This window comes from Falco punctatus (assembly GCF_963210335.1).
Source record: "Falco punctatus genome assembly, chromosome: 3".
In the NCBI taxonomy this organism is placed as follows: domain Eukaryota; kingdom Metazoa; phylum Chordata; class Aves; order Falconiformes; family Falconidae; genus Falco; species Falco punctatus.
The window spans coordinates 40,238,794-40,265,854 of record NC_137582.1 but is presented as its reverse complement, the minus strand read 5'-3'; the positions used below and the strand labels follow the sequence as shown (position 1 = coordinate 40,265,854).

General features: G+C 42.7%; 1 protein-coding gene across 5 annotated transcripts in view; it reads right to left on the bottom strand.

Moving 5' to 3' along the window:
- Positions 1-26,411, bottom strand: part of STAU2 (staufen double-stranded RNA binding protein 2) — a 177,521-nt gene extending 151,110 nt beyond the window's left edge. For 4 of the 5 annotated variants that reach the window (XM_080381418.1, XM_080381421.1, XM_080381420.1 and 1 more), the window contains exons 1-4: positions 25,539-25,668; positions 5,773-5,980; positions 4,534-4,664; positions 48-207 (exon numbers count right to left, since the gene is read on the bottom strand). In XM_080381418.1, the coding sequence (XP_080237544.1) occupies positions 48-207; positions 4,534-4,664; positions 5,773-5,971 (490 nt within the window). In that variant the 5' untranslated portion in view covers positions 5,972-5,980; positions 25,539-25,668. Of the gene's footprint in view, positions 1-47; positions 208-4,533; positions 4,665-5,772; positions 5,981-25,538; positions 25,669-26,263 lie in introns of those variants that run through there. The other variant, XM_080381419.1, reaches the window with a different exon arrangement.
- Between the last annotated feature and the right edge of the window lie 650 nt (positions 26,412-27,061).

Below are 27,061 nucleotides of genomic sequence, written 5' to 3'. Positions count from 1 at the left end.
ATTCCAATACTTCAACAAGATTTAACACACAGAGGAAAATGTCATACCTGGATTATTGTTAACATTATTTTTGGGTGGTCTAGGCGTTGGTTTGGGAAGGGTAGTTTCATTCAATGCTTTGCTAGCAGCAGCATGCTGGGCCTTTTTAATACTACTTCCTTCAGCTTCCCAAGTCTGTTCTCCCAGAGTCAGCTGCACTGTGAACATCTTCAAAGACAAAGAACAGGTAAACCCTAGCAAAATTATCACTGCGGATTAGACCAACCTGTATAGAAACTTCCAGGGCTGAAGAGAAACCATGCTCTCTTTTCATTATATTCAACTCCCAGATAACACATCTGATTCTTACAGACATCAGTGAGTCTCTATCAGTGGCCAATATCTGGCCTTACAAGTGACAAAGTAGCATAATGTTAACGTCAACTACCAAAGAACAGAATAATATTTAAACCAAGTAATAATAACTGTAAGCTGATCCTCTGCTCTTGGAAGACTATATACTGGTCGGTTAAGACCTCATTTCCTCACACATATGAATGCATTTAGTCGCTTTGTTTAACTGTAGAAAACAGGTAAACAATGCTATTAAAAATAACTGATAATTTTGTAATAATTCTGAACAGCTATAAATGACTGCACACTCTTCAAGGAGGTGGAGAATTTGGCCCAAATACTTTTACCCAGTGCAAGAACTTCTCACACAATCCAATTTCTGAAAACTATGTGTATTGTTAGGGCTCAGTCACAACTCACATATGTTCAAAAATACAAAGTAAGAAAGAAAAGAAGTATTATCTTTTTGAATGAAACTGCAGTTCTTTAATGTGGCTTCTATAGTGAAGACAGAACTGTAAAAATTCAGAGGTCAGAAATGGACTACTGATAAAAACCATATACATTTTCAAATCTGCAGTATCCATGCTGTGTGAGTTGTGAAGATAAAACTCAATGCATATTTGAGATATTAGAGTCTATCTTCTGTACGATACATACACATTCTGTTTAAATTTGAGCATCTAAGAATGAGAGGAGAAAGGGTAACAACTCAAGGTCTTTTCCATACGTATAAGGCAGGATTTAATAGTCAGGTGCGCACAGTAAACTAAGATATACCTACCTCAGAAAACTGACTGACCTGAGGCGACATAAAGAAATCTACATATTAGTGTGAGCAGCATATAAAGTAAAATTTTCATTTTGATAGTTATTTGCTCTATAATTGTTAAAATTATTTAAACTAGCTAGATTCAGGACCAGGTATCTAGAGATGGGCAAACTTTAAATTTGCCTTTACCTGTATTTTCATTTAGCATGTACTGGCAAACAAGCCTTTAAACGCAAGTACGTATGTGCCTCCCAACTCAGCCCTATACACATGCATACAGTGCATATGGACTGAATGCTATAAATATTTACTTGTGTCTCAATTACAGGCTTGAGTTTTGGAATACTGTAATTTTCAGAAGTACAGTGCCAAGTACCCGTATCACAGTTCCTATTGCCATGTTGTTTTTTCCACAGCAGTCATGACAATTTCCTCAGAGACAGCACTTTGTCAAACCCTATCCCCACCTGAAAGCTAAGCTGGGTATTAGAGCTAAATATCTGTAATTATATAAATCATCTATAAACATACATCCTGATTACTAGAAGAACAGAAATTTGATTTCTGGATCTGAAGTTTATATATTTTATATTTTATAAGACAGTTATCAGTGTAGTATTTTCATGGGAGAATAATATTATTAATTTAAATAAAAATATGAATAATGGCTATTTATCTACCTATAACCGTCCTCTTAGCACTTAGAGCAATAAAAAGGAATTCAAGATAATAAAGGGCTTGCTCAATAAATTTCTATAGCCAGAGCTCTAACCTTCTCACTTAGCCCACCTGACAAAAAAAACTCCCACAAAACCCACACACAGTAGTAGGTGGGAATTTAGTTCAAGGAATAAAACTGCCTTAAACCAAAATCTGGAGCAGCCAATGAAGTACTCAAAATCTGCAACACCAAATTGCCAGTTCTGCTATGGAATGAGAGGCATTTCTCACCAACTTTCCGAGCAATGTTTTATTCCTTACATCCAACCTAATTTACCTGATGGCTAGAGAGCAGAAATGCAAAGGCCACTGTACTTTGTGCTTGTTTTCACTCCGCTGTCTTCATAAGGTCAGTCACCCTTGGCTCTGGAAAGTCTTTCCTCCTCACTTTTTCTGCATGTAGAACTTTCCTCCTTCCCAGACTTCTGAAGTGCTACATCCCTTACCCTTTTCCCTCTTCTCTGTACCACCATCCACTTTCTTTTGCCACTGCTTCTTTTAAACTTGTCTCCTGAGATGCCATTGACATAGAAGCACAGAAGAAATAATCAATCTGACTAATATACTCAAAAACGTAGTTTATGCTAACAAAGACTTTCTGGTTTTACTTATGATAAAAAATGCACCTGGAGGGCAGACTCCTAGAAATCCTAACTACACTGTCAGGAACCATCAGTTCTCCCCTAGCTCCACTGTTCCTAGTTTCCCATGTCACTCCAGTTGTCAAAACTTACTTTCCAGAGACAACTAGAAAAAAGGATATAGAAATTTACTAGCATTTGTGGTCACAACACAGACAGCTGTCTTGTAGAGCACGTCTCTGAAAATCACGAAAACCACTAGTGGACAGGAACGAGTATGTATAGGAAGAAAGCAACACGAGATAATCCTTAAATAGCAAACACCACCAGCAGCAGCAGCATTACATCCTTCAGGTCATGCTTTCTAGGACAAACTCAGCTCTGTTCCATAAGTTGTATCTGGTATGTCATCATATTGCTAGGAAAACATTAATAGTAAACTCCTAACAATCATAATAATTTCTCTGCTTTTTATAGGTCTTGTTCTTCATCCTTTTCCCTCCTTTGTTCTTCCCGTTTGCTGCACAGGTCAAAATCAGATTTAATATTCTTCTGAGTACACAGATCACATACGTATCTTTTTTTTGACCACTATGAGTGCAATTAAAAATAATAAGAGGTAAATTGAAAAACTGAAAAATTAAGAAATCCATTGAAAATCTGGCTTTCAAAAGTGCAGCCAATACAGGCTCAAGTAATTTCAATTACATTAATTCCTTTAAAAGTAATAACAAATATATGTGAACTATTTCTTGTACTGCTAGAATTTAATGTATAGTATGAATGCAGTGTAACTCAAATCTCTTTATGGCTGAGGAATAGGAGCAGCCAAAACCACACCTTTTGGTACAACCAAAGCACTTCCTGTCTCACAATAATGGAAAAAAGGTAGCAAAATAAATATACAACACAACAGTGAAAAGTTACAGAAAGCACAACAGATTGAACATGTCGCAACCTAAAACCCACCAACCAGTGTATCCTGTGGTGCCAAACGCCTCCAGGAAGAAGAGCACTTCAATTTCCATTTGTAATGAGGGATCCTAAAAGCTCGCCGATTCTCAGCAGCCCTGCACCTGCTGACATCATTTCCACCAGCACAAAGGATGCATGAACACCAGCCAGACCAGAAGGTCAGTGATTTGCATCAACTCTGTGCCAGCTCACAACAGAACGTGCAACTGAGAAACAAGGGGCAACGGCTGCGACACAGCCCATGACTAGCTGAAACTGTTACTGATCTGCAGCGTGACCCCACTGTCCTATGCAATTTTGCCACTCTATAAATACTGAGTATAAAGCAGCTATTAACTATGCCATTGCCTCTCTCTGAGTTTTCATGTTTTTTTCTCCTTCCCCAGATTGCTCCTAACTAGAGAAGAAATTCAAAATTATGTCTGAAAATTATTATGAGAATATCCCTCTGTGTTCCCCATCATCCAAAAGCACCCTGATTTGTACTTATGAAATTAAGTTGGATGTCCAAATTGGTATGAGAACTCACCAAAATTAAGTGTCAGCTCAGTAGAAACTTTAATGCTATAATCGTATCAGGAATCTTAGTATCACCATGAATCTTAAAGATGCACAGAATTTAAAGGAAAGAACAGTATAGAAGTTTGTGCCCTATAACGCAAGATCCAAAGATACGGTATCAATGCAATTAACTTTACAGACAAAGAATTGTATCAGTAAGTACTTTAAAAAAATGACACAAACTAGCTCTGTTGTCACCTGCACTACCATGACACAAATGCAGAGATGAGTTATCAGATGAATGCTGACTGGGGAGAAGGTTTCATGCAGCTTAAAAAGCAAATGCTCCATCATGATTAAAAAAGGGTGGTGATAACCTGGAAAGAATGTCGCAAGGTCTTTATATAGGCCAACAAATATCAACTCAAAGGTGGAAGTCAAGGTAAGGTACAAAATGATCTAAAGGGCTTCAACATAAATACAGACACACTTTCTGAAAGTGTTAAAAAAAAAAAGCAAGCAAAATAAAGAACAGTGAGAAACCCCTTACACCAGAAATGGGGCTGTGTTTGACAAGCGCACTCATCCAGACCATGACATTATCTGTTCAGCATTTAAGGTATGGCTCATCACCTGGAACTGCGACCTTACCTTGGCATGAGCAGGCCCTCTTTCATTCAGAAGCTTATACTGGGGTTGAATTCTATTGAAACGGGCTAACTCATTTACCAGACACATTGGAGTTTTCTCTTTGGGGTTTGCCATGTTATCTTGGAGAGGAGCTGTAAATAAAGAGTCTGTAAAGTTTTTGTGGAGAAATGTATTCCTCAGCACTTCGCAAAGCTTTGCAAAAGCAGCAGCATGCTTAGAAAAGAAAATACTTCAGCTAAAAAATAATTTTTCCACATGCTAAATACAATGTTTTAAACCATTTATATATTAATCATATGAGAATAAGCATTTTACAATAACCACTGTAAATGGTTAACAAAACCATTCTGATTACATGCAATTTTAAAAAAATACAACTATTTCTTTCCAAAATGTCTCTATAAAAGATAACAGTGTAGAAGGACATACACATATGCTACATTTTCTACATCACCAAAGTTTACTCATCAGGAATACACTGGTTCCAGGAATTGACTACTCTTTCAGAATGCTTTCTTAACACTTTGAGGAAGTGGATAGTATAAGAGTTGTAAGATAAATACAGCAGATGAAACCCTGTGGTCCCCACTTGCCTCTCCCTGCTTCTTCCCAGTGTTTTGGACTTTTCTCACAACAGTGAAGTCACTCTCAGAGCGCTCCCAAACACCTTTTCTCCCCCTTTAAGGATTTTGTTCTGCTTTTCTTAGACAACTTACTTCATGTATACTGCTTTACTATTTTTTAACTTTCTGCTATTTCTTTTTCAATGTAATTGTATTTATCCCTAAACCACAGTCATTTTGTGCTTAATTTTTTAGGATAACATTTCTGTATTTTATACCCAGTTCAGCATAGGAACTACAGCATTTATTAGGCTACAAAGGAAACACCAAATACTGCCAAGCAGTCTGAAGACATTCTGTTCTAGGGAAGAGAAATACACTTGGAGACCTTCCTGCACCACTAAAACTTCTCTGTAAAAGATACACTCAGAATTTGACAAAATAGACATGTTCTTTTCTGAGCTTTTATATCATTGACCAACACTTCACTGTAAGTCTGAGCTCAGTTAAAGAAACTTAGCTTAGTAAACAGCCTATTTAGCCAAAATAGTTTTCTATGAGATTTTTTTGTTTATTTTAATTCTCATTAAAGCCAAATTTTTAATTTTTTTTTAATTAATGAGTCATCAAAAAGGTTCATTTGAAGACCAAAGAAAATATACTTGGACCAACTTACCCGGTGAGTTGCTAGAAGGCGCAGGATCTACAAGGCCGGCCGTAGGACTGCTACAGCTGGCAGCTGATTCCGAAATGGATCCATTCATTGAGGACGGCAGACCCAGCGTATTTGTAGTTGTAACTGGTAGGGGTAGCACCATAGGAGACATGGTAGGGCCAGACAGGTTTGCTGTAGTCTGCATCTTAACTTGTGCCATTGCCTATCACTGCAATAAACAAAATATTGTAAGCAGGGAACTTTGCATTTTGCATGTCAAATGATGGTAGTGATATTAACAACAGATCTTTTTTTTGATCCTAGACCTGGGTCACAAAACTACCCACAGAAGTCACACCCCTTGCAGACATTACTTCCAAACAGATACACAGAGAAACAGAGCTCACAGTCAAAGAACATGACCAGAGCAAATCCACATGCCCTGACTCCAAGTTCTGTTGCTCAACTGTGGGGTGACCCTGCCTGAAATACAGCAGGAAGAATGATTATCCTAGAATAAAATTCCATATAATTATTCTGCAGATGAGATTAGCACCTGCCAATTTCTTCATCAGAGGATGTCTTTGCAACAAACTGCCACAGCAATCTTTTCCCATAGTTTTTCAGTAAAGTGCACACAAAATACCAAATAAGCCCACAAGAGAAAATCCCTACTTTTTCCTGCCTGCTACCAAACTAGAAAAGAGAAAAAGTAAGATGAGAAAACAAACAAACAACTAAACAAACCCACCAAATAACAAGTTCTGAAAAAATCACTGTTTATCCAGTCAACAGGTGGAGCATTTCAATCCTACAAATTACTAGCACAGGTACCAGAATTTCTTACATCAGCTTCTAACCCAGTGCCTAAAGCATTTACCTGGAATAAGCTAGGTACTAATTATCTCTCTCCATCTGCCCAGATGAGTTTCTCTATTACCAATACATGTTCTCTGACTAAGTTTACACTCATAAACAAACCAGGGGCTGGGCACAGCTCCTTCATACTATTCACTGAAAGTATGCTCCTTGGCAAAGTTTTGGCTACTGACAAAGAACTCCTGCAAAAACCACGTGGCAGCAGTTCAGAGGCCAGCAAGCACCCTAGGCAATCCACTCAAATAAGCAAAGAGGAAGTCATTCTCAGTCCTCCAGGGAAAAGTCTTGGGCTTCTCCTTTTAGCATCAGGACCAAACAGGGTGATGTATTTTATTCAGTAACACGAACGTACACTGTATTTTTTAGGGTTCATAGACATGATATGATCTGTACAGAGCAGATAAAAGCAAACACCATAACAGTCAACAAGCAGCCCGAGGACTGGGATCTCTCTCACCAGCATCTCTGGTCCCTCTGGCTGAGGCAGAGGAGGACAGGAGCCCAGCCCTCCTCCGTCACGAGCAGCACCCTTACTAGTAAGCTCTTTGCTACTTCTGCTGCGGTAATTCTGTCTTCCTAAGCAAAAATGCCATCCAACACCTGAAGAACTTTCTAACAAAGGTCTTATTGAAACAAGTACAACTATATAAAACATTTTGATTACATCAGTATTTCTGCCCCGCCCCCCTCCCCAGATCTGTTAAAAAAATCCAAGTATCTCTACTCAGATGGACAGTATTGTTGGATTGAGATCCCAAATTACTCAGTACACCACACAGTGCAACTACTTTAGCACAGTTGCACTAGTACAATGAAAATAATAAATCCTATTATTGTGACTGTGCTTTGGAGAAAAGGTTCAGACTAGAATGCCGGTTTTATTACTGAGGAAAGACAGACAACAGATTTAAAGCTCCGGAAAGGCAAATGTAAAAAAATTAAAAATGAAGCTGAGATGCAATCACTTGCCCTTTTCATAAGGATCATAAGTAAAATGCTAATAGTGACAGATTTTAAAAATACATATGCAATCAGCTGAGATGTATTCCAGTACTTCATGTGTTCAAAAATATGGACTAAATTCAGACTTTAAAAATCCTACTGTGACTTAACAGCAAATGTCATACAGTAGTGCAGTATTGTTAGAAGGGCCTATCTGAAAGACTGAGAATGTGTGTAACTATAGAATTCTTTGCTATACTACTGATTGTAAATATATTGGTATATATCAGAATGAATTTAGAAAGTTTCTTAACTGTAAACATTAGTCATGTAAACATGGCAGAATCGTGCCATATATATTAAACACCTTCAAAATTAAACTGACAATATAGAAAAAAAACATCACACAAATTAAAAGTTTAAGAAAATCCTTAGAGTATTTACATTTCAGCAGTTAAACATGAGTACGGGAATGCCATCGCTCATACAGTACTGTATGAGGTACTACCAAACACCTATTCTCAGGCCCTGCCAGTTATGAATTATCCTTTCAGCTTCCAGTATTTTGAAAGTTTATTCTTCTTTTCAAGAAAGCAGAACTTCCTAACAAGCAAATAAAATATGTTCTATAGTGTTGCTGTGCTAAAGGGAGAAACTGTAGTATTGATCCTTTTCTATTAAGGATTAAAAAATCAGTTTGATACTAGTATCAACGAACTGTAAAAATGAACAAGATAAAATTTAGGAGAACAAAGACACTCTTTGTCCTACAGTAAAGTACAAATGAAATTAAACTGTGAAATCAAAACAGAATCATCACCCATTAGGTACTGGGGTTTTCTTATATATCTAAAGGTACAGAACTCCTACAGGAAACTATAACTATTTTGTAAATTAATCTGTATAAACAAAGATGCCCAGGAGGTAATTATACTTGTAGGGACTAACTCTTAAGTACATGAGATACGGAACAATAAATTTTTAATCAGTTCTAAAAATCCACTAATAGAGAGAGACAACAGAGAGAATATAGTTGATATAGTGCTGTGATGTCATCTTCACACCAACAAGCAAATAATCTTTGATGTCATGACAAAAAGGGGACAGAACCTACGTGATCCATCTTTTCTTTACATTTTTTACATTTTTACATATATAATAGTATAACTTACTGGTATGTAAGTGTAGCAAAAACATTTCGGGGCCTTCCAGCCATGAGCACAGACCAGTTTGCTACTACACAACCAAATGTAGGACTTGGGGGAGAGAGATTTCACTAAGCTGGTCAGAGATGAAATGCAGTTATGTAATCAAAATGTTTTTAAATCTTCTACATGGATGTTCTTGAAAAATCTGGCATTTACAAAAGGAACTGTTAATTTAGGATGCTGCAAATACAATTAGAAAAGCCCCCACACCTCATTTCAGGTGGCTAACTCATCTCACAACTAGGAAACCACTGCACCCCAGTGTCTCCGCAGGAGTTTCCCTCGACGCTCGGCAGAGGTTACAGAGGCTTAGATCTCTCCGAGAAAGCTGGACTGCGCAGCTGTGGCTGCCAGCTTTGTGTCTTTATTGAGCAGCCAGCTGCCATGCTGAGACACCACAGCAATGATATTTCTTGCAGTCTTAATCACATACATGTCTACCCAGTCAAAGCCTGCAAGTCACAGTGCTGCCATTTCTGTAGTTCTATTCTAGAGTTTATGGCGCCTTCTGAAATGCTGCATTGTTTTTTCACCTCTTACTCTAAACCGCACAGCTGTATTAGAAATGCTACAGCAGGCATTTAAAGGATGTAAATATACTATAATTGCATTTTACTTCACTTCTGCTTTTGAAAGCAATTTGTACATAGGCATACAGGGGTTTCATTAAACAGTAGGTATTAACTGTCTTTTTAAACTATGTATATAAGCTGTGAATTTTCCTCTCAATAAAAATAACCAAAACAAAACAAACTCCTATTAAAACAACTGAACAAAACTGCCTCACATTTCAAAGTGAAAATATTGCTGTCCAATATTGCATTCATTTTTCTTCTAAGTCTAGAAACACAACATTGTAATCAGCTGACCCTGGCTGGATGCCAGGTGCCCCCAAAGCCGCTCTGTCGCTCCCCTCCTCAGCTGGACAGGGGACAGAAAGTACAACAAAAGGCTCCTGGGTCAAGAGAAGGACAGGGAGATCCCTCAGCTATTACCGTCATGGGCAAAACAGACTCGACTTGGGGAAAATTAATTTTATTTATTGCCAATCAGATCAGAGTAGGATACTGAGAAATAAAACCAAATGTTAAACACACCTTCCCCCCACCCCTCCCTTCTTCCCAGGCACAACTTCCCTCCCGATTTCTCCCCCTCCTCCCACCAGCAGCGCAGGGGGACGGGGAATGGGGGTTACGGTCAGTCCCTCACATGCTGTCTCTGCTGCTCCTTCCTCCTCACAGTCCCCCCTGCTCCAGTGTGGGGTCCCTCCCACGGGAGACAGTCCTCCACAAACTTCTCCAACCTGAGTCCTTCCCATGGGCTGCAGTTCTTCATGAACTGCTCCAGTGTGGGTCCCTTCCACAGGATGTAGTCCTTCAGGAATGGACGGATTCAGTGTGGGTCACCCACAGGGCCACAAGCCCGGCCAGCAAACCTGCCCCAGCCTGGGCTCCCCACAGGTCACAGCCTCCTTCAGGCATCCACCTGCTCTGGTGTGGGGTCCTCCATGTGCTGCAGGACAGCCTGCCTCACCGTGGGCTTCACCATGGGCTGCAGGGGAACCTCTGCTCCAGCCCAGGAGCCCCTCCTGCCTCCTTCTGCACTGACCTGGGTGTCCGCAGAGTCGCTTCTCTCACATGTTCTCACTCCTCTCTCCAGCTGCAGTTGCTGTTGCACAGTATCTTTTTCCCCTTCTTAAATACATTATCCCTTGGCCTTGGCCAGCTGTGGGTCCACCTTGGAGCTGGCTGGCACTGGCTCTATCAGGCATATGGGAAGCTTCTAGCAGCTTCTCATAGAAGCCACCCCTGTAGCCTCCCTGATACCAAAACCTTGCCATGCAAACCAAACACAAGCATTAATTTAGTTGTTTTCACAGATGCAGAACACTTGTGTCATGCCAAAAAGTACCATACAATGTAAAGAATTACTCTTGTTTTTTCTGATTATTGTAATTTCTTGTACTTTTCTGGAACATGAATCACTTTGTATCCTTAGATTTTACGACATAAGATATGAATTAAATGCTCAGGTGAAATGATTCTAAGAATATGTCACAGTAATTGAATAAATAAAGACAGATAAAGTAGGTAAGATAGCACAGAATGTGGAAAACAAACGAGCGTTCAAGTTAAACACACTTTCACAACATGGAAAAATTTAAAAAGCAATACCTGACTTGAAACACAAGTAGCTGTATGAAAAACCAACAGTCAGAGAAACTAATGACCTGAACAGCCAAAACAGAAGACTAGACTTCATCTGTGCAGAAAGTGAAAATGTCTGTCTGCAGGAGGGTGTTACCACACTTTCACACTGCTCCATCATACAACCCAACGTACCAAATCTAGTCTGTGTACAAGTACGCAACACACAGCACGTACTACGTATTTGTGAAGTGCTTTGCAAAGCTAACAACTGAAGGCCAGCCACTGCTGAGTGAGAAAAATTACTTGACATATTTTGTATCTCATATACCCAATACTTCTGCTTATACATTCTAATCAGTGCCTGGTTTTCACAACAGTATCACATAATGATCCCAGCTCCTTTTCTGCAGCACTGCTACCCAGCAAGTTTCTAGCCTGTGCTGTTTGTGAATCTGACTGTTCTGCAGCTAATGAGACTTTGTTCTTGCCTTCCTTGAATTCTCTTATTAAAAAAAAAAAAAAAGGCAAAAAGACAATTTCAATTTTTCAAGATCACATTGAAGACTAATTCTAGTTCTAAAATATTTAGTCTCCTCTAAGCCTGCTTTATAGCATCTACAAATTTAATAAGTGTACTGTTTCATCCACATCATTAATGAAAATATTGAAAGGTTCAGGAACAGCATTACAATAGACTGGGGGCAGGGTCTAAGCAGGCAGCATCTCAAGGTTTTCTTCCAGACAAACCCTTGCTTTTGTTAGCACCTTGTTAATGCGATCCTTCTGTAAAAGTCTCAAGTCACAGAACCCTAATAGAGTTAACAGCTTCCTAACTATGGAAGGTTTGGGTTCAGCTTTAGCCTTAAAATTCCATTAAACTCTCCATTCCCCTTCTATTCTGATATTACTTCACTCGCTCAGTTATACATAAGCATACACAACTGCCAGAAGGTAAAATGTATTTCTTGTGTGCCAGTTCTCACATTTACAGTAAGTATTTATACATATGTACATTATTATAAGAAGTACTAGAGAAGTCCTAAGCTTTCTGTAATTCCTTTTTACTGTGTTATTTCTAGCAGCTTATTTAGGGATGACAGAAAACACACAGCTCTACATTACCTTTAGAGCAGCTGTTAATTCAATCTTTTTTGTTCTACAAAATCAAGTAATGACATAAGCACACAGTAGCAGTTTAGCAAGAGCATGACTTGAAGCAACAGTCAGCAGACGGTTATCTAGAATTACTAACAAAATGTATCTTATTTATACATTTTATATAGGCAAAATTGACAAACTACACATGAAATCACACAGGACCCACATATATTCTATGGTACTGCTGGACTCCACTGTTTGTCCTCCCCAGTTCTCCTCCATCACTTTGTTACTCTTTGCCTTACCAGGGGGGTTGCTTGCCAACAGCCTAAACCAATACAATGACTTACTGCCACAGCAAGGGACAATCCTGTGTCCTTTCTCCCCTACAGCAAAAAGCTAGTATTTTTCTGTCCATTTACCTCACTGAACAAGCTCACATGTGGGTAAGGGGGAAGATCAGAGAAGCATCCGTGCCTGCAGAGGGAAGGCAATAAACTCCTGACCTGAAGTGGGTGCAAGGAATTAGCTCTTTCAACTCCTGTTAATCAGCTTAGCTTCGCTGTCAAACCATACGCTGAAGTTCAGCTCCTGCAAAGTTCCACACAAAACTCACCATCTCATCCCTCCCTCATCTTCAGAAACCTGTGGCCTGTTTCTGGGCATGCTTGGTGGGGTTTTTTTTGTTTGTTTGTTTGTTTTTTGTTGGGGTTTGTTTGTTTGTTTTACAGTACCTTATATTAGTGTATCTTAATTTCAGTGGAAATCTGGACATAGCTACCAGCTAATTAACACCAAAGTAATACATGACAAGCAAGTGAAGTCTGAAGTCAGGCCTTATAAGCATTTTACTTTCCTGAAGTATGGGGGTGGGGAAATGATAATTAACTCTATTTTGGTTATTTTGATAAAATAATTTACAACCAAAGACAAAAATGCACACAAAAAGGAAGGTGAATTGACAGAGAGTATTAGGGACTAATGACTAATACTCAAAAACCAAGGAGCTGCAAGGCTTACAAAAAAGTTTCCCTACGTGCTCAGCACTAAACCCAGTACCTGAGGACTGACTAAAAACTACAGCTCCTTACAAGCGGCTTCCTCTGCTCTTGAACTGGAGCAGGACAGTCAGGACAGTGTTGCAGATCAACCCCTGGGAAGGCAAGGCAGGGCCAGGCAGCTGCAGTGAACGCCAGGTCAGAACGTTAACTGCCATCGCACTTTCAGAAAACAAATGTTGTTTTTGTAAGGATATGATCATCCAGAGAGGAATAGCCTTTGTAAAACTCCTATATACAATCAGTAAGGTCTCTGAGGACAGACAGGAAGGTATTTTTGAGAAAAAAAAATCAAGTAGGAAACCGAACAGATTAAAAATCTGCACTCGTAATACTTTTCAGCCACTTCTTCAAACTGCAGTCATCTCAACTTCCCTTTTTAATTACTACACAGGACAAGCACATTAAAACAAACAAGCAAAAAAAGGACTTAAGACCCAGAAGACTGAGCTAGAAACTGCTTTACCTTGCAGACTTCTTTTGCACGAAACTGTATTGGTTCCCTATTTTCTAATACTATGTTGATCCAAGATGCTACACGAAGCATGAGTCTCTGAATCAATGACCAGAATACCATTACATACTATTTACATCTGTCACCCATCCTTCTCTAACAACTCTCTTTACAATAGCTTTGTGCAATTTTGAAAAGAAAGGAAAATTTCCAAACAAAACCAAAGCAGACAAATAAGGTAACTAATTATGGAATCAAAGACTAAAACCTAAGATTTTCTCAATGAACAAAATGGCCAACAGTGAGGATTTTTGTTGCCGTTTAATTATGATGTGCTAGCAAGGGGGCTAGGACAGAAAAGGCTTCCCCGTGCAATCAAGATTCATACAACTTGAAATACACTGCATATGTCCCACAGCAAATATAATAAGCAGGTATTTTGGATGTAGTAAATTGTTTAAGCCACTACAGCAAAAGACAAGTAACTAATATGAAAAACATGATCTACAAGGCCATCTACATGCACAGTGTACTCACACCAAAACAGTTACCCATACACCGTACAGCAAGATATGAGGATTCAGGTAAGGATTAGACATCTGTAGTTTAGGTTCCCAAATATAGGCAAGGTGCCTAAACTACCACCAAAGTAAAAGGAAATACAGTATGGACATCGGTAGTCTACTCATGGTTTACCAGTGCCATCTGAGATGTCCTAAGATATCATATATGGATACCTGCACATACCATCAGCTGCTGCTCCAACAAGCAGAAATCCTCTGTCAGAAGACCCATGCCACATCTGACACTGCATGTGGCAGATGGGTCAGATAAACCCCAGCATGAAAAGGCAATGAAATGGCAATAATGTATGTGTTAAAACAAATGTGTTACACCACTAGTCAATACAGCCAGTGGACCCAGGCAGTTATTCAAGGTGATCAAGTAGGCTTCTAATTTAGGATTAGCTAAACCACGCAGCTGAATGGCAGCTGAAGACTTGACAGGATAACTTAGTGTCACAAACCGCACTGGATGCCAGAATACAGGCAACTGAAGCCTAGCCAAAGTCTACCACCAAACCTGTCTTAGACAAATAAACAATCATGGACCTTATTAAAACCTACACAATTACAGAATCAAACAAACTCTTGCATGTGCAAGAGCCTAAAAACTTTTAATGAGAAACTTAACAGAAAATGGAGCATATTGACAGGCAGGAATGCAACTCTTCCCTTGCTGCCCTGGCAACTGCGAGGCCAACATGAAAAAGCTGAGAAAGAATCAACTTGGGCCACAGTGTATCTTACCACGTACAGCAAAACAGAATGATCCCAGCCTGTACACACAGCCAATTTTCTCTTCAAACAGAGAAATTATAGTCAGGTCCTGTGTACACTGGGCAGCCGCTAGAAGTCTTAAGTGGAGACTTCACAGGTAGACATGAAACAGAGGTCCTAAGCAGAGAAACTTTATTACTGTTAATCTTAAACCATGATGGAAAAAAGGATTGCTACTCTCACAAAACAACTTCACCGACACCAAAGATCACTGAAGCAAAGGCTGAAACAAAACAATTGGAAACACGGAAATCCCTTAGAGAAGAGAGTCTGCAATCAGAGCAAACACTTCATGGGGACAGCTGCTTGGCACAAGGGCAGTTTGGGAAGCTTAATTACAAAACTCCAATTTGAAATGACAAAGGAGATCTATCAGATTATCAACTCAAAGATTTCAATACCAGAAAAAAAAATAAAAGAAAAGGAAAGCCAATCTGGTGCACCAGAAATACCCAGTTGGGCATCTCAACACTTTTCAACCTATTTATAACCTAAAGCCCAAGCGGGGGGAGGGGGGAATTAGGCTGTTTTATATAAAAGCTTGCTACCTTAAAAAGATAAACTCATCAGAAAGTTTGTCTCAATTTATTGTTGCTGTCCAGAAAACAGAGAAAATGGTAAAGACATATGGAAGTTTCCAACAGCTGATATGAGCTAACCCAGTTCTCACACTACCACAAATTTTATGCCCAGAAAAGACTCCAAACCATCCAGCCAGAGCATTGGTTCAGACACAACCGTCAGTTTGACCCCACGAGGATACTCTGAATTACTGCAGAGAAGAAAACGTGAAACTCCTCTGTGAAATGGCAAAGTGGTCACTAGAGCCTTCTTTGTGGAAGGCCTTCTACATCCAAAACCCATCACGGTTTGAGGTGTATCCAAAAAACTAGCTTACAGATGCCTATACAGTCTTACAGATCAGCGGCAGGACATCACAGGCAATCCCTAACACAAGAGGGTAATGTCCTTCTTTGTACTCATTTACTGCAACTGGGAGCAACAACAAAGGACAAAAGCTGGCTATCCAGTATTGTAACTCTTTAGACCTCTTCCTTATGGTGACTGCAAACTATCTATGACTTCTTGAACACTGAAAACTTGTATCTCCCCAGATACTCTGTGATACACAGTTGTATCTAATGTTTTTGACAAGATTACCTCACCTGGTCCACCAGTCCTTAGAGAAAGGAGAGTAGGACAACCAAGAGAGATTCTGCAACACTGACCGAAATTGAGCTGAATTTCCACGGCCACCTCAAAATTTACCCACACAAAACATATCAGAAAGGTTCAAGGAGACAACTAATTAATTTAGTGACTTCAGAAACTGTGAACACAGAAGCTGAGATTAGAAAAATGTGGAATGAATTATTAGAAATATTTTTTTTTTTTTTTTTTTTTTACTTTCTGGAATAAGTCATTTGAGTGCAACTGTTTAAATATTCCACTGAGACTCGAAGTGTTATATTGAAATGGTTATTGGTTGCCATCGCATACAGCGGTTACCATACTATCTTACTGCAGATGATAGGCAGGTAAACCACATTCACCTTAGGTTAAACAAAAATCAGTTACTAAGCTTTTCATGAAGAAAAGTAGATGAAAAGAAGGGAAGCCTAAGCCACTAGTTTAACAATCAATCATCTGCTTAAAAGTGCAGACAGGGATTAAGTAAGTAAATGAAAAAAACATGACTCAGACTTGACACACTGCCACTACAGACTCGTTTGCATCAAAGCTGTAATTGGTTCCTTATTTGTGATATCGAACTCTAATCAGAGCTCCTTCCAAGAGTCCAGCTTCTTATTTAATTAGTATATTAAAATTTGTCTTATATATATTTCTACAAGCTGTATTTTTTTCAATTTGTGCTAGCAACTAGTAATTCTATTCCCTAACTAGAAACTGCGTATTATTAATGGAATTCAGAAAATTATCTCTGTTTTCCTTGACTGCCTGTGACAAACTACTTCTCATATCATTTCAAGTAACAGAGTTTGGTGAAGTAGCAGAAACATGCCTTTTTCTTTGCAAAGTCACAGCTCCTGCTACTACCCCTCCTCGTACTGTAGTCACTCCCCTATCATTAACAGCTACCAGATCCTCAGAGAAGGTGGTTTCAGTGGACAAAGCAGTGGGCGTTCTGCTCTGTTGTTAGAAGTTGACAAAATTCTGTTTTGTGCACCTTTTTTTTTTTGTTTGTTTGTTCTCCACAAGTGTATTTAAACAAAACAGTATTTCACAGCTGGAGTGATGAATGCCCACCTTGAAGTCTCATACAGCTTCCAAGAAGTTACAGTTCCCAGACACAGCTGGGGTCAAATGAACATCTCCTGTTCATGAATCACTCCTGGAGTTCTCCCTTCTCTCAGCTCTCCCATAGACACATTTTACGATGCTTAGATGTAAGACAGTTTTGACATACAGCTCATGAGACTAACTCCCTGCTCATTGGGGGACAGAATGGGACCTCTGCCCACAGTCATAAAGCACCTTGTCAGATCAGTTCCACAAGAAGTTGAAAGAGCCTCCTCCCTGTTTTAAGTGCAGCTCTTCTCAGCTGACAAATAAAGGCAAAATAATTACTGAATACTGGATTTGGCATACCAAGTTTTCTGACTGAAGAAAAGCACAAAATCCATGTTTTCAACTGAAGAAAATTAACAGTTTACAGATGTTATGTTTGGGGGCAAGGTCATGAACTGGTGCAAAAGTGATGACATGGGCCCAGCTCGACAACAATGAAAACAAGGATTCCAAAAATTAAGGAAGTAGACAGATCATATGTAGCCCGTGGTGACCTGGGGCCACTAACACTGGACTCAAGATGGGAAGAGACATGCACCTGGAAGAGTTGAAGAGAACGCCAAAGGGAACCGAGCTAACTGATTCCAGCCACATGCAGCTAGCAGCATATCAAGGCACTCCTCAAGTATCCTGAGAATGAAAAGAATCATCAACTTAGCAAAGTACTAAAGGACAGTAATTGCCTATTGATTCCTTGCAGCAAGCCCATGCTTTGGACAGAAATTATGAAGTTGTGTGATGAAACATAGTTGGAGAAATTATTTATCTTTGGAAGAAGCTACAGATTATAGAAGATCTTGACAACCCAGGAAGAGGCAAAAAATCCTAGTGGCATACTTATAGATCCTTTCAGAGTTAACAAAGGCAGAAAGCACTGAAGAAAACCTACTGGATCCATCACCAGTACTAAACATTAGCTAAACATTACAAATTTTCACACATTAAGCACACATTCTGCTGCAGCAGAGAGACTACACGCATCTGGTAGGATGGCAAAAGGTTAATTTCTGGAGTTGAATCAGCAAGGACACTAAACTAACAACCAACAACAGAAAGGAAGAGTACTAGTAAAAGGAGATTTGGTTCAAACTGAGCATGCTGTGAGGGTACAGAACCAACATGACAAAACCAGACTTTTTCCTCCAACTCCTTATGTACTAGTGGTTAGGAGTACCAAGCAGGATATATCATAAAACAGCAAATAAGAGATCTTCATCCATACAGTTGATGACTCAGAATAACTTGTTTCCCCAGACCAAAGGAAGTTATAACTACTAGAGCAAAAAATGTAAACAAACTGAAGTAAAATCTGGAATTCTTTCAAGTATTTTTACACAGATAAAGAGTCAGAAATAAAACAAAGGACAACTGGCTAGAAGTGCAATCTGACTCAGTGGTAACATGAAATGATTCAAATAAAAGAAAACGGCACCTAGAAATGAGTGAAAGTGAAAAAGATGTTTGCATATACGAGGAATTGCAACACTGTTTGCAACAGCATAAGCTCACAACTACCTGAAGACAATATGGATGGATGACACACTGAGCTGCCATTTAAAGGAATGTCTTTCTTATCATTTACTGTACTTATAGGACTCCAAGGACATTAGCTTCAGCAGGGTGAATACAGATTTTTTTTTTTTTCACTGGAACCACCCTAAACTAGAGTGAAAGAACAAACTTGCAGGGAGCTAAAACTTCTGTTCATTACTGAGCTAAGACTCCCATTCCCTACCTTCAAATCTAAACCCAAAAAACAAAAAACACTTTAGAAGGGAAAAGCCCCATTTTCTAGGATCTCCAACGTAACATGTGCTATTTGGCTACATATATACACCTAATACAGTCTCACCTCCTGCAAAAAAGGATGCTCCTCACTAACAAAGGGAAATAGTACTCTTAGCCCAAAGGCCACCCAACATCTCAATTGTGATGACACACAGCAGAAATCTGGGTAGAAGTGCAGACCCCAGAGCTGTGGAGCAGAGGTCTACAATCCCATGCAATAGCAGACACCCACATCTGAAAAGCAGAGCAGGCCCTGGAACAAGAACTGCCTCGGCTAAGCCTGCTCACCTGCAGTGTTCTGCTGTGCCCTATCTTGTGGATATATCAGGCATATTACTTTGATGGTTAACTATGTCTCCCTTGCTTCTGTCAGCTATGGGGTGCATCAGCAAAGGTAAACAGTACCAGGCAGTATCTGCAATGACAGCAAATAAAACTGCCTCTTTTTTGGTGCTAGATGTCAAAATTCCTAACGAGCAGAGTTGGCTTAAAAGCCTTGAAACGGTTCAAAGTACTACTGTGACAAAAAAAAAAAAAAAAAAAAAATCAGATCCAGAATGGGTTGCTTGCATGTCTTTTAAAATACTTGAAGCATGGTATTAAAGCTATAGTATTACAAGATCCATTTCACCAGCTACAGCAGCAGTTTGCTCTCCTATCTACCTGTAATGAAGGTGTATGTTACAAAGTATCACGGGGCTCCCACTGCAGTGGGATCTGAACAGAACCAGAAAAAGAGAGTCAAAGTTTTAGGTATAGTTTAATGGTCACATGAAAAAGGCCCTCCAAAATCACCTTCTCTGGTGAGTTGCCACTGACAGTAGTTTGTGGAATGGTCAGTTTCAGAAGAGTCTTGTAATATAACAGCTGAAGAAAAGTGCTTTATTAATTATTCTCCTGGGATCTGGCAAATACCTATGGTTGCCTGCATGTCCACATCCAGAATGACAACTCCATCAAGTCCATGGAAATGGGATCCAGCCTTGGCAATCTTGAATGACTTTTTCACTTAAGGATCTAAGAGATAAAAGACCGTTCAGCTGAAGGGGGGCGAAGAAAAGAAGATGCAGATCATTCTTCTTTCCAAAGAGGTCAAATCCCATATTTAACCCCATGGATTCAGCTAAGAGAGAATGCTGAGAGATGTCTCTGAGAAACTAGGGTGAGCTTTACCTGCTTCCTGATCCAGGATAAGCTTCTCATCCCCTTGCATGGACAGACAGCCTTAGTTGCCATGCAGAAGCTGAAAGCATATCTATTTCATAAAAGACTAGTAAGTGTGCTGCACTGAACTATAAAAGGGTTAGAAGGGTTTTCAAGAAAATCCATCTAGAATCATTCATTAAGATTCCCAGGCCTTAAACAGGTACAAAAGGAATGTCTCTTGGGTGTATACTCTTAAGCAAAATACCCACTGGCGATGTCCATTCAAGGGACATTGCCACCACAGATGAAACACAGTCTGAAGCAGGCAGGTTTAAGTACTATCAGATACAGAAGACTGAAACAGTAAGCAGAGAAAATATTTTCCAGAGTCTGGAAAGGAAAAAGCCCTGCAACCCAGTACCTAGGACTGAAAAAGGATCGGGGGGGGGGGGGGGGGGGGGGGGGAGAATTGAAACAAAAAAAGAACACATAACTTTTCAACAAGGTATTTTAGATTATTTCTTGTCCTTATCTTGTCTAACAAAGCCAAAGCTCCTACAGACTTTGTTATTTCATTATTTCTATTGCTACAACTGGATATGCTACAAATTGACCCAACATTGCTCCTATCAGCTCTGCATTTTCACCTTAGGAACAATGTATCTTGATTTCTTCCCTTCAACATGTATCAGCCGTTTGGATGTGTCCTCTGGGTGACATGGAAGAAGTTCTCTGTCGCTTACACCCAGTTACTTACTCGGAGAACTGCAGGTACTGACATCAATCTGCATGTTCAGTATATTGAAATTTCCTTATATTTGTATAACACTAATTTTTTTAACTGGGGTTACTGTATAAGAAACTGGAAACTACAAATATGTAGCAGCTGCCAAAAATAAGAAACTAAGAATAGCAATAAAAATTAAGTTATTTGACTCTTAAAGAACTCTTCTTGTTCCAACAGGTGACCATTTCCACTGCAAGAAACTTCCCCAGAAAATCGGGTCTCCTATGCTCAAAAAAAGTTTCCTTCAGCTTGGAGGCAAACAGCTTCCTCAAAGCTGGCAAGCAGCAAAACTGGAAGCATGATCACTGCCAGCACGATCGTTTGGAAGTTTTCAGGATAAGATGAGACTGTAAACATACCCTTTGAGTGTGTGGTGCTATGGTAAACATCTTAGCAAGCTGCCCTTTCCCAGAAACTACAGATAGCAGGTTAACCATACTCACCATAATACTTGGCCACTGGCTATCACTGGGGACCTCCCCCAACATCAATGGGAATCTGTGCTCAAACCCCGATGTCTAACTAACCTAAAAAGAGCCCCCTCCCCCATCAGTTTAATGGCCACCAGATCAGAAGATTATGGGGATACAGAAATATAGCGGAGTCACAAAATTAAATAATTTACTGTGTGAAAAAAAGTGTTATTGGTCAGGAAAAAAAGTTAGAATTCATACTCTGATTTTATTTGGTTAAGTGTCAATAAATTTGTAACATACTAGTGATGACCTACGCAGAAGCATAGTTGACTAAAGCGAAAGGAAAGATGCAGTATGTCAGGTGAGCACACTGTGACCCTGGAGTAGAGATTTCACTACTGGGAAACTTTCCAAATACTACCAGCTTAAAAAAAAAAAAAAAAAAAAAAAGACAAAACAGTTGCTGTTGAGATGAAGTATGAACAAACTTCAGCAGCTACAGACATGCATGTGACTTTAGTATTACACTATCACAGATGGTTTTTCAAAATTCATTTTTAGATTAGGAGTTGTGACAAGCCATTTTTTTATTCTAAATAGTTTCCAGAACAACGCCTGACAAGACATCTCTCAGATTTTTACTGAACTCTTGATCTCTTAATGCAAACATACTTTGGATAATGCTGATCATGACTGGTTGCTGACAATGAGCAGACCTCCTAAACACAAAGCCTTTGACTTATACATATATACATAAGCTATGTTATACACAGGTTCCATTTCCTCTCTTCCCAGACTTTGCCATGTGCTCCCACCAATTCTCTTTCCCTGCCTTGCACCACATATCCTCTCCTCCCTGAGCAAAACTGCGAGCCCCATTCCCTGACCTGCCTTTGCAGGACCCCAGACTTATGCTTTATATGCCCGTCAACCAAACGGAACCCCCTGCCTTATCCTTCCGACCTGCAGGTTTCAGAGACCACGTGTATGGTACCCGTCAGGAAGAGCAAGCAGACAAAAGAGGGGTGGTGGGGTGAGAGCCCCAGGCAGGGCCTCCAGCAGCCCAGACCCTTCCATGGGTGTATTCACAAGCATTGACGTGGTGAAAACAGCAACAGGAACAGCCACAAAGTGTGAAGGGAGAAAGGGGTAGCAGGGATTCCCCGTTTCCCATGTAGATTTTGACATCAGTACCCACAGCAGCTTTAAGAGAGCCATTCTCTGCCCTTGTTTCTCTTCCTCTTTTTGGAAAGAGACAGAAATTGAAGAACTGTTGTGAAAAATACAGGCTATGCATGACCCAAAGATCTGAAATGCAAAATAATTCGTTCTGGCAAAAGACAGGCCTAACTCTTATCTTATACATCTCGCTACTGCTGATAGGGAATCAATGTAAGCAAGGGAAGGAAAAGGGAAGGAGAAGTGAAGCTTCAGTAGCCTATTAACAGAAGTCAAATTGTTAGGTTATCCTGAAAAAAGCAGTTAGGTCCTGCCCCACCACATCAGTGTGACCCACGTGAGGAAGGAGATACTTGACTCTCCAATGGGAGCAAAGCTGTGCCCACGTATACATGCATTTACAAAGTATACACCAAAGAAGTCTGACACTAAAATCTGCACACTTTATAAGGCTCGCTCTCCAATGGTATGGTATTATAAGATGTATTTTGGGCTGAAGGACTGGACATAATTGATGAGAGTTTCTTCAGTCTTTTCAAAGACCGACAAATCAATAGCCACATATTTTGGGCAAGTCAGAACAGTCTAGATAGAGCATGACAGGTGCACCTTTCCTAGTGGTTGGAGAAGCAGTCTTGGAATCACAGGATCTGCCTTACTACAGCCTGTTGCCTAACCTTCCCAAGGTCATTTTTCATGACACTTTACAAATAAAACACAAGACTATCTGATTCACTTCCCACATTCACACCAACGTGAACCAGCATCACAGTGGAGCTTTGTTTATATAACTGTGTAGGAAAATCAAGCTTGATATTTGCCCACAAGGAAGGGGCTGATCAAGTTAAGTGTTTATTTAAACTTGGTCAAGTCATTAAAACACTCTGATCAGGTTTTTCTGCAAGCAAACTTAGGAAGTTCCTTTACAACCTACTTTCATAATTCAGGATGTAAGATTATTCAAATTTATTATTATTTTGACATAATTCTTGGAGAATGAGGTAGCTTAAACTGGCAGCAAGATATATAAAGATGTTGGCCTCCAGACTACAGCCTGAACCAAACCCAAGCTATATGACTTCTGCTAAAGCTAAGCAACATTACTGAAAAGTTCTCTTCAAAGCAAAGAAAATCTGATCTGTCCCTTCCCCTCAAAACTATGAGCAAGCAGGTGGTGTCAATCCTGTTCCTAGTTGCCACCAACAGGAATCTTAGCAGTGACAGGCAAGCCAGAAATCTGTCTCCAGGAGTTTTTTCAGGGCAAAGCCAAGGTTCAGCAGTGGGAAATCTCGTGCTGCTGCTGGCTTTCTAGAAAAAAAAAAGTCATTCAGAAATCTGTCAGCCTGGCACTGTTTATATAGGCAGCAATGTCACAACAAAGCCTGTACAGAACCTCCCTGTATTTAGTAAGTGGCTTAAATACATTAACATTACTACACCGGTGTAGATTGCTAACATGGAATTACCACACAGCTCAGGAAGACCTTACTCCTGCATAGCTTGATGCTACTAGTAATGTAAGCAAGATACAGCAAGGTTTGCTTGCTTACAGCAGCTCAATGCCAGAGGAAATAGTCTTACTTGTGCCTTGCAATGCCACAGTTATTCATGCATGCTCCTCACTACCGTTCAAGACAACATTTCATGCAGAGAAGGGCTGCAACAGCAACACTTCATCTACCCTTTTGCATACCATGAACTTTTTTTTAGTACCATGGTAGTTGCGCAGGGAGCATTCCATGCAGGGCCCGAGAAGCTTACGTCTGGATATCCACAGAAACGACTTGCTGGCCGTAAGGCAACACCAGGCAGATGCACTGTGGGGAAATTTTTCACTCGGGTATCGCAGGCTTGGCAGGTGGGACCCTGAGCACTACCAGGCAAGCAGCTCCTCTGTGGGATTCACCCTCCCAGCACACCCCAAGCAGCCTCGGCTTTCCCAGGAGAGCATGGCCGACACTTCCAGGCCTGGCTGCGACTGAGATAACTTTCTCCTAGCAGAGACCTGAACACTGGGAAAATGCTGCCTGCCGCCTGAGCTACGCCATTTAACAGCGGTGCCCCCCCGGGTCGCACCCCCACCTCGACGACAGCCCCGGCGCCCCCGTGCCGGGCGAAGGCCGGCAAACCGCCCCGCTGCCCATCGCTTTGTGGAAGAGACGCCGACATCCATTTTGGGAGCGGGGGAGCCCGGTCCTGCCGGCAAAGTTTCGGGCCCTGTCCGAAGTCTGGGGGCTGTACAAGACGTGCATGACGAGGGCGGCTAACCACGGCGCAGAAAAGGCCGGCGGCCGAGCTGCCAGGTCCGCGCCGGGGGCCGGGCGAGGAATACCCAACGCCCCCCGCCCCGCGGCGGCCGGCTGCCACCCAGCGCCCCCGAGGCCGCGCACCTCTGCCCGCCGCCGCCGGGCCCGGGGCAGCACGGCGGGCCGGGGCGGGCCAAAGGACGAGGAGCAAGTTCAGGTCGCACCCAACTACTTCCCGAGGTCCGAGGCAGGGCAGGCCCGGCGCGCTCCCCGCCGAGCCCAGCCCCACCGCACGGCACGGCACGGCCGCGGCCCGGCCTTGGCGCAACGGCCGCTGCCAGCGGCCAGACTCGGGTTGGGCGGGGGGAGCTGAGCGGCGGCGGGGGCCTCCCGCGGCCCCCGGAGGCGGCGGCGCTGGGGCGGCCCACCTGTGCCCCCACCCGCCTCCTCCACCCCTCGGCGGGTGGCCGGGCGCGGGCGGCGGCCCCGGGCCGGATGGCGGGGTCGATGCCTCCGGCACCGCTGCCCCCCGCCGGAGCGGAGCCGAGCGAGCCGGCAGTGCCGTGGCGCAGAAGCGCCTGCCGGGCCCCGGGGAGGTGCAGGGCGCCGAGGGGCCGGCGGAGCCCTCGCCCCGGGAGCCGCTGCACCGGCGGGAGGAGGAGGAAGACGGGACGGGGACTCGGACATGATGGCTGAAGCAGCCCCCTCCCCTCCGGCCGGCTCCCCCCGTCCCGCGACCTCCCCGACCGGCGGCGGGGCGCGGGGCCGCCCCGCGGGCCCGGTTACCTGCTTCCCGGGGACACTTTGGAGGCGCCTCCAACATCGGCAAACACTAAAGAGAACTGACCCCGCCGCCGCCGCCGCGGCCGCCGCCGGCCCCAACCACTCCGCCCCCCCCCCCGCGCCCTCCCGCCGCCGCCGCCCCGCCTCGCCGCCTCAGCGCCGCCCGCCGCCCCCCGCCGGCCTCCCCCGCCTCTCCGCCGCCGCCCCCGCCGCGCCCCGCCGCCCGCGGAGGGCTCCCGGCGCCGCGCCTGGGCCTCGCTCCCCCCCGCTCCCGCGGCACGAATGGCCCCGTCCGGGTCCCTTTCCCGGCCCGGCGAGGCGGCGCGCAGCGCCCCCAGCGGCGACGCGGGGCCCTGCGGCCCCCGCTCCGCCCGCCGCCCCAGCGGGGCCTGGGGCTCCCCGAGCTCCCCTTCCCCCGCCGGGGCGCTGCCGGCAGCTGGGCGCGACGGGAGCCCCGGCGCTGCTGCGTGTTGGAAACAGCCAGGCAAGCTTCTCGCCTCCGCGCTGCTCGTGTTTTCTAACCGCTGCTGCCTGTTTCCCGACAGCCGCTGCCGGCGCTGGAGGCGGGCGGTTCTTGCTCTCTAAAGAGATGAAGCCGTGAAGGAGCGAAACAGCGCGGCTTAAGGCAAGCAAAAAGAAAATAAAGGCTTGCAGTAATAGAGGGAGAGGCGGGTAAACAAGACAGTATAACAGAGAGCCGGATTTATCCCCCCCACCCACGCACGCACCCCAGTGTCGCTCATCTCGCTCTACGTCGCACCGGAACGCCCCGGCGTAGTTCCGAGCTCAGCTCCTTCCCCCTCTGAGACGGCAGCTCCCGCAGCAGGGCACAACCTCGGGATTTATGGCAAAACGTCCAGCGAAGGCGTTCGGTCAGACCACGTTCCCCGCGGGGCGGTGAGGGGCGGGTAGCTGACGCGGCGGCCGGGCGCTGCCCCGCAGGCAGCCGGCGAGGCCGCAGGCACAGGGGCCGCAGCCCCGGGGGTCCGCGCCGCCCCCCCGCTCCACCCCCCGCCCGGAGGGGCCGGGGTCCCGCTGCTGGGACAGCCCCAGTCCGTGCCCTCCCACCCAACACCCGCCGGGGTTCTGCCAGCGGAAGGTCTTTTTCTCCTTGCCCTCTTCAAGGTTTTTTTTGCATGTCCCCTACAGAAGGCAGAGCTAGGCAGCAGAAAAAAAATAATAATAAAAAAAAAAAAATAAAAGCACTTAGATTTGGGGATACACAAACTGAGATTGAAGGCTAAATAGTTTCGTGAAGTCTTCCTTTAAATTAGAAATTAAAAGAATAAAATAGGTGCATATCACATTTATCATCTTTAGCTTTAAAAAGAATATTCAAGTTCTTTATCTCAAAGTAATAGAAACTTTATTGGCCATTAAAAACAGAAGGCTTGCAAGTTTAATCCACAAGCCACCTAATTTAGTTTGTAAAAATCTGCTTTTTTGATTGGCTCAACTGATTATTTGCCAAGTGAGACAAAGCAGGAATTTCTAAATCCATGATAGAGCCAGGTAGAAGCATCAGA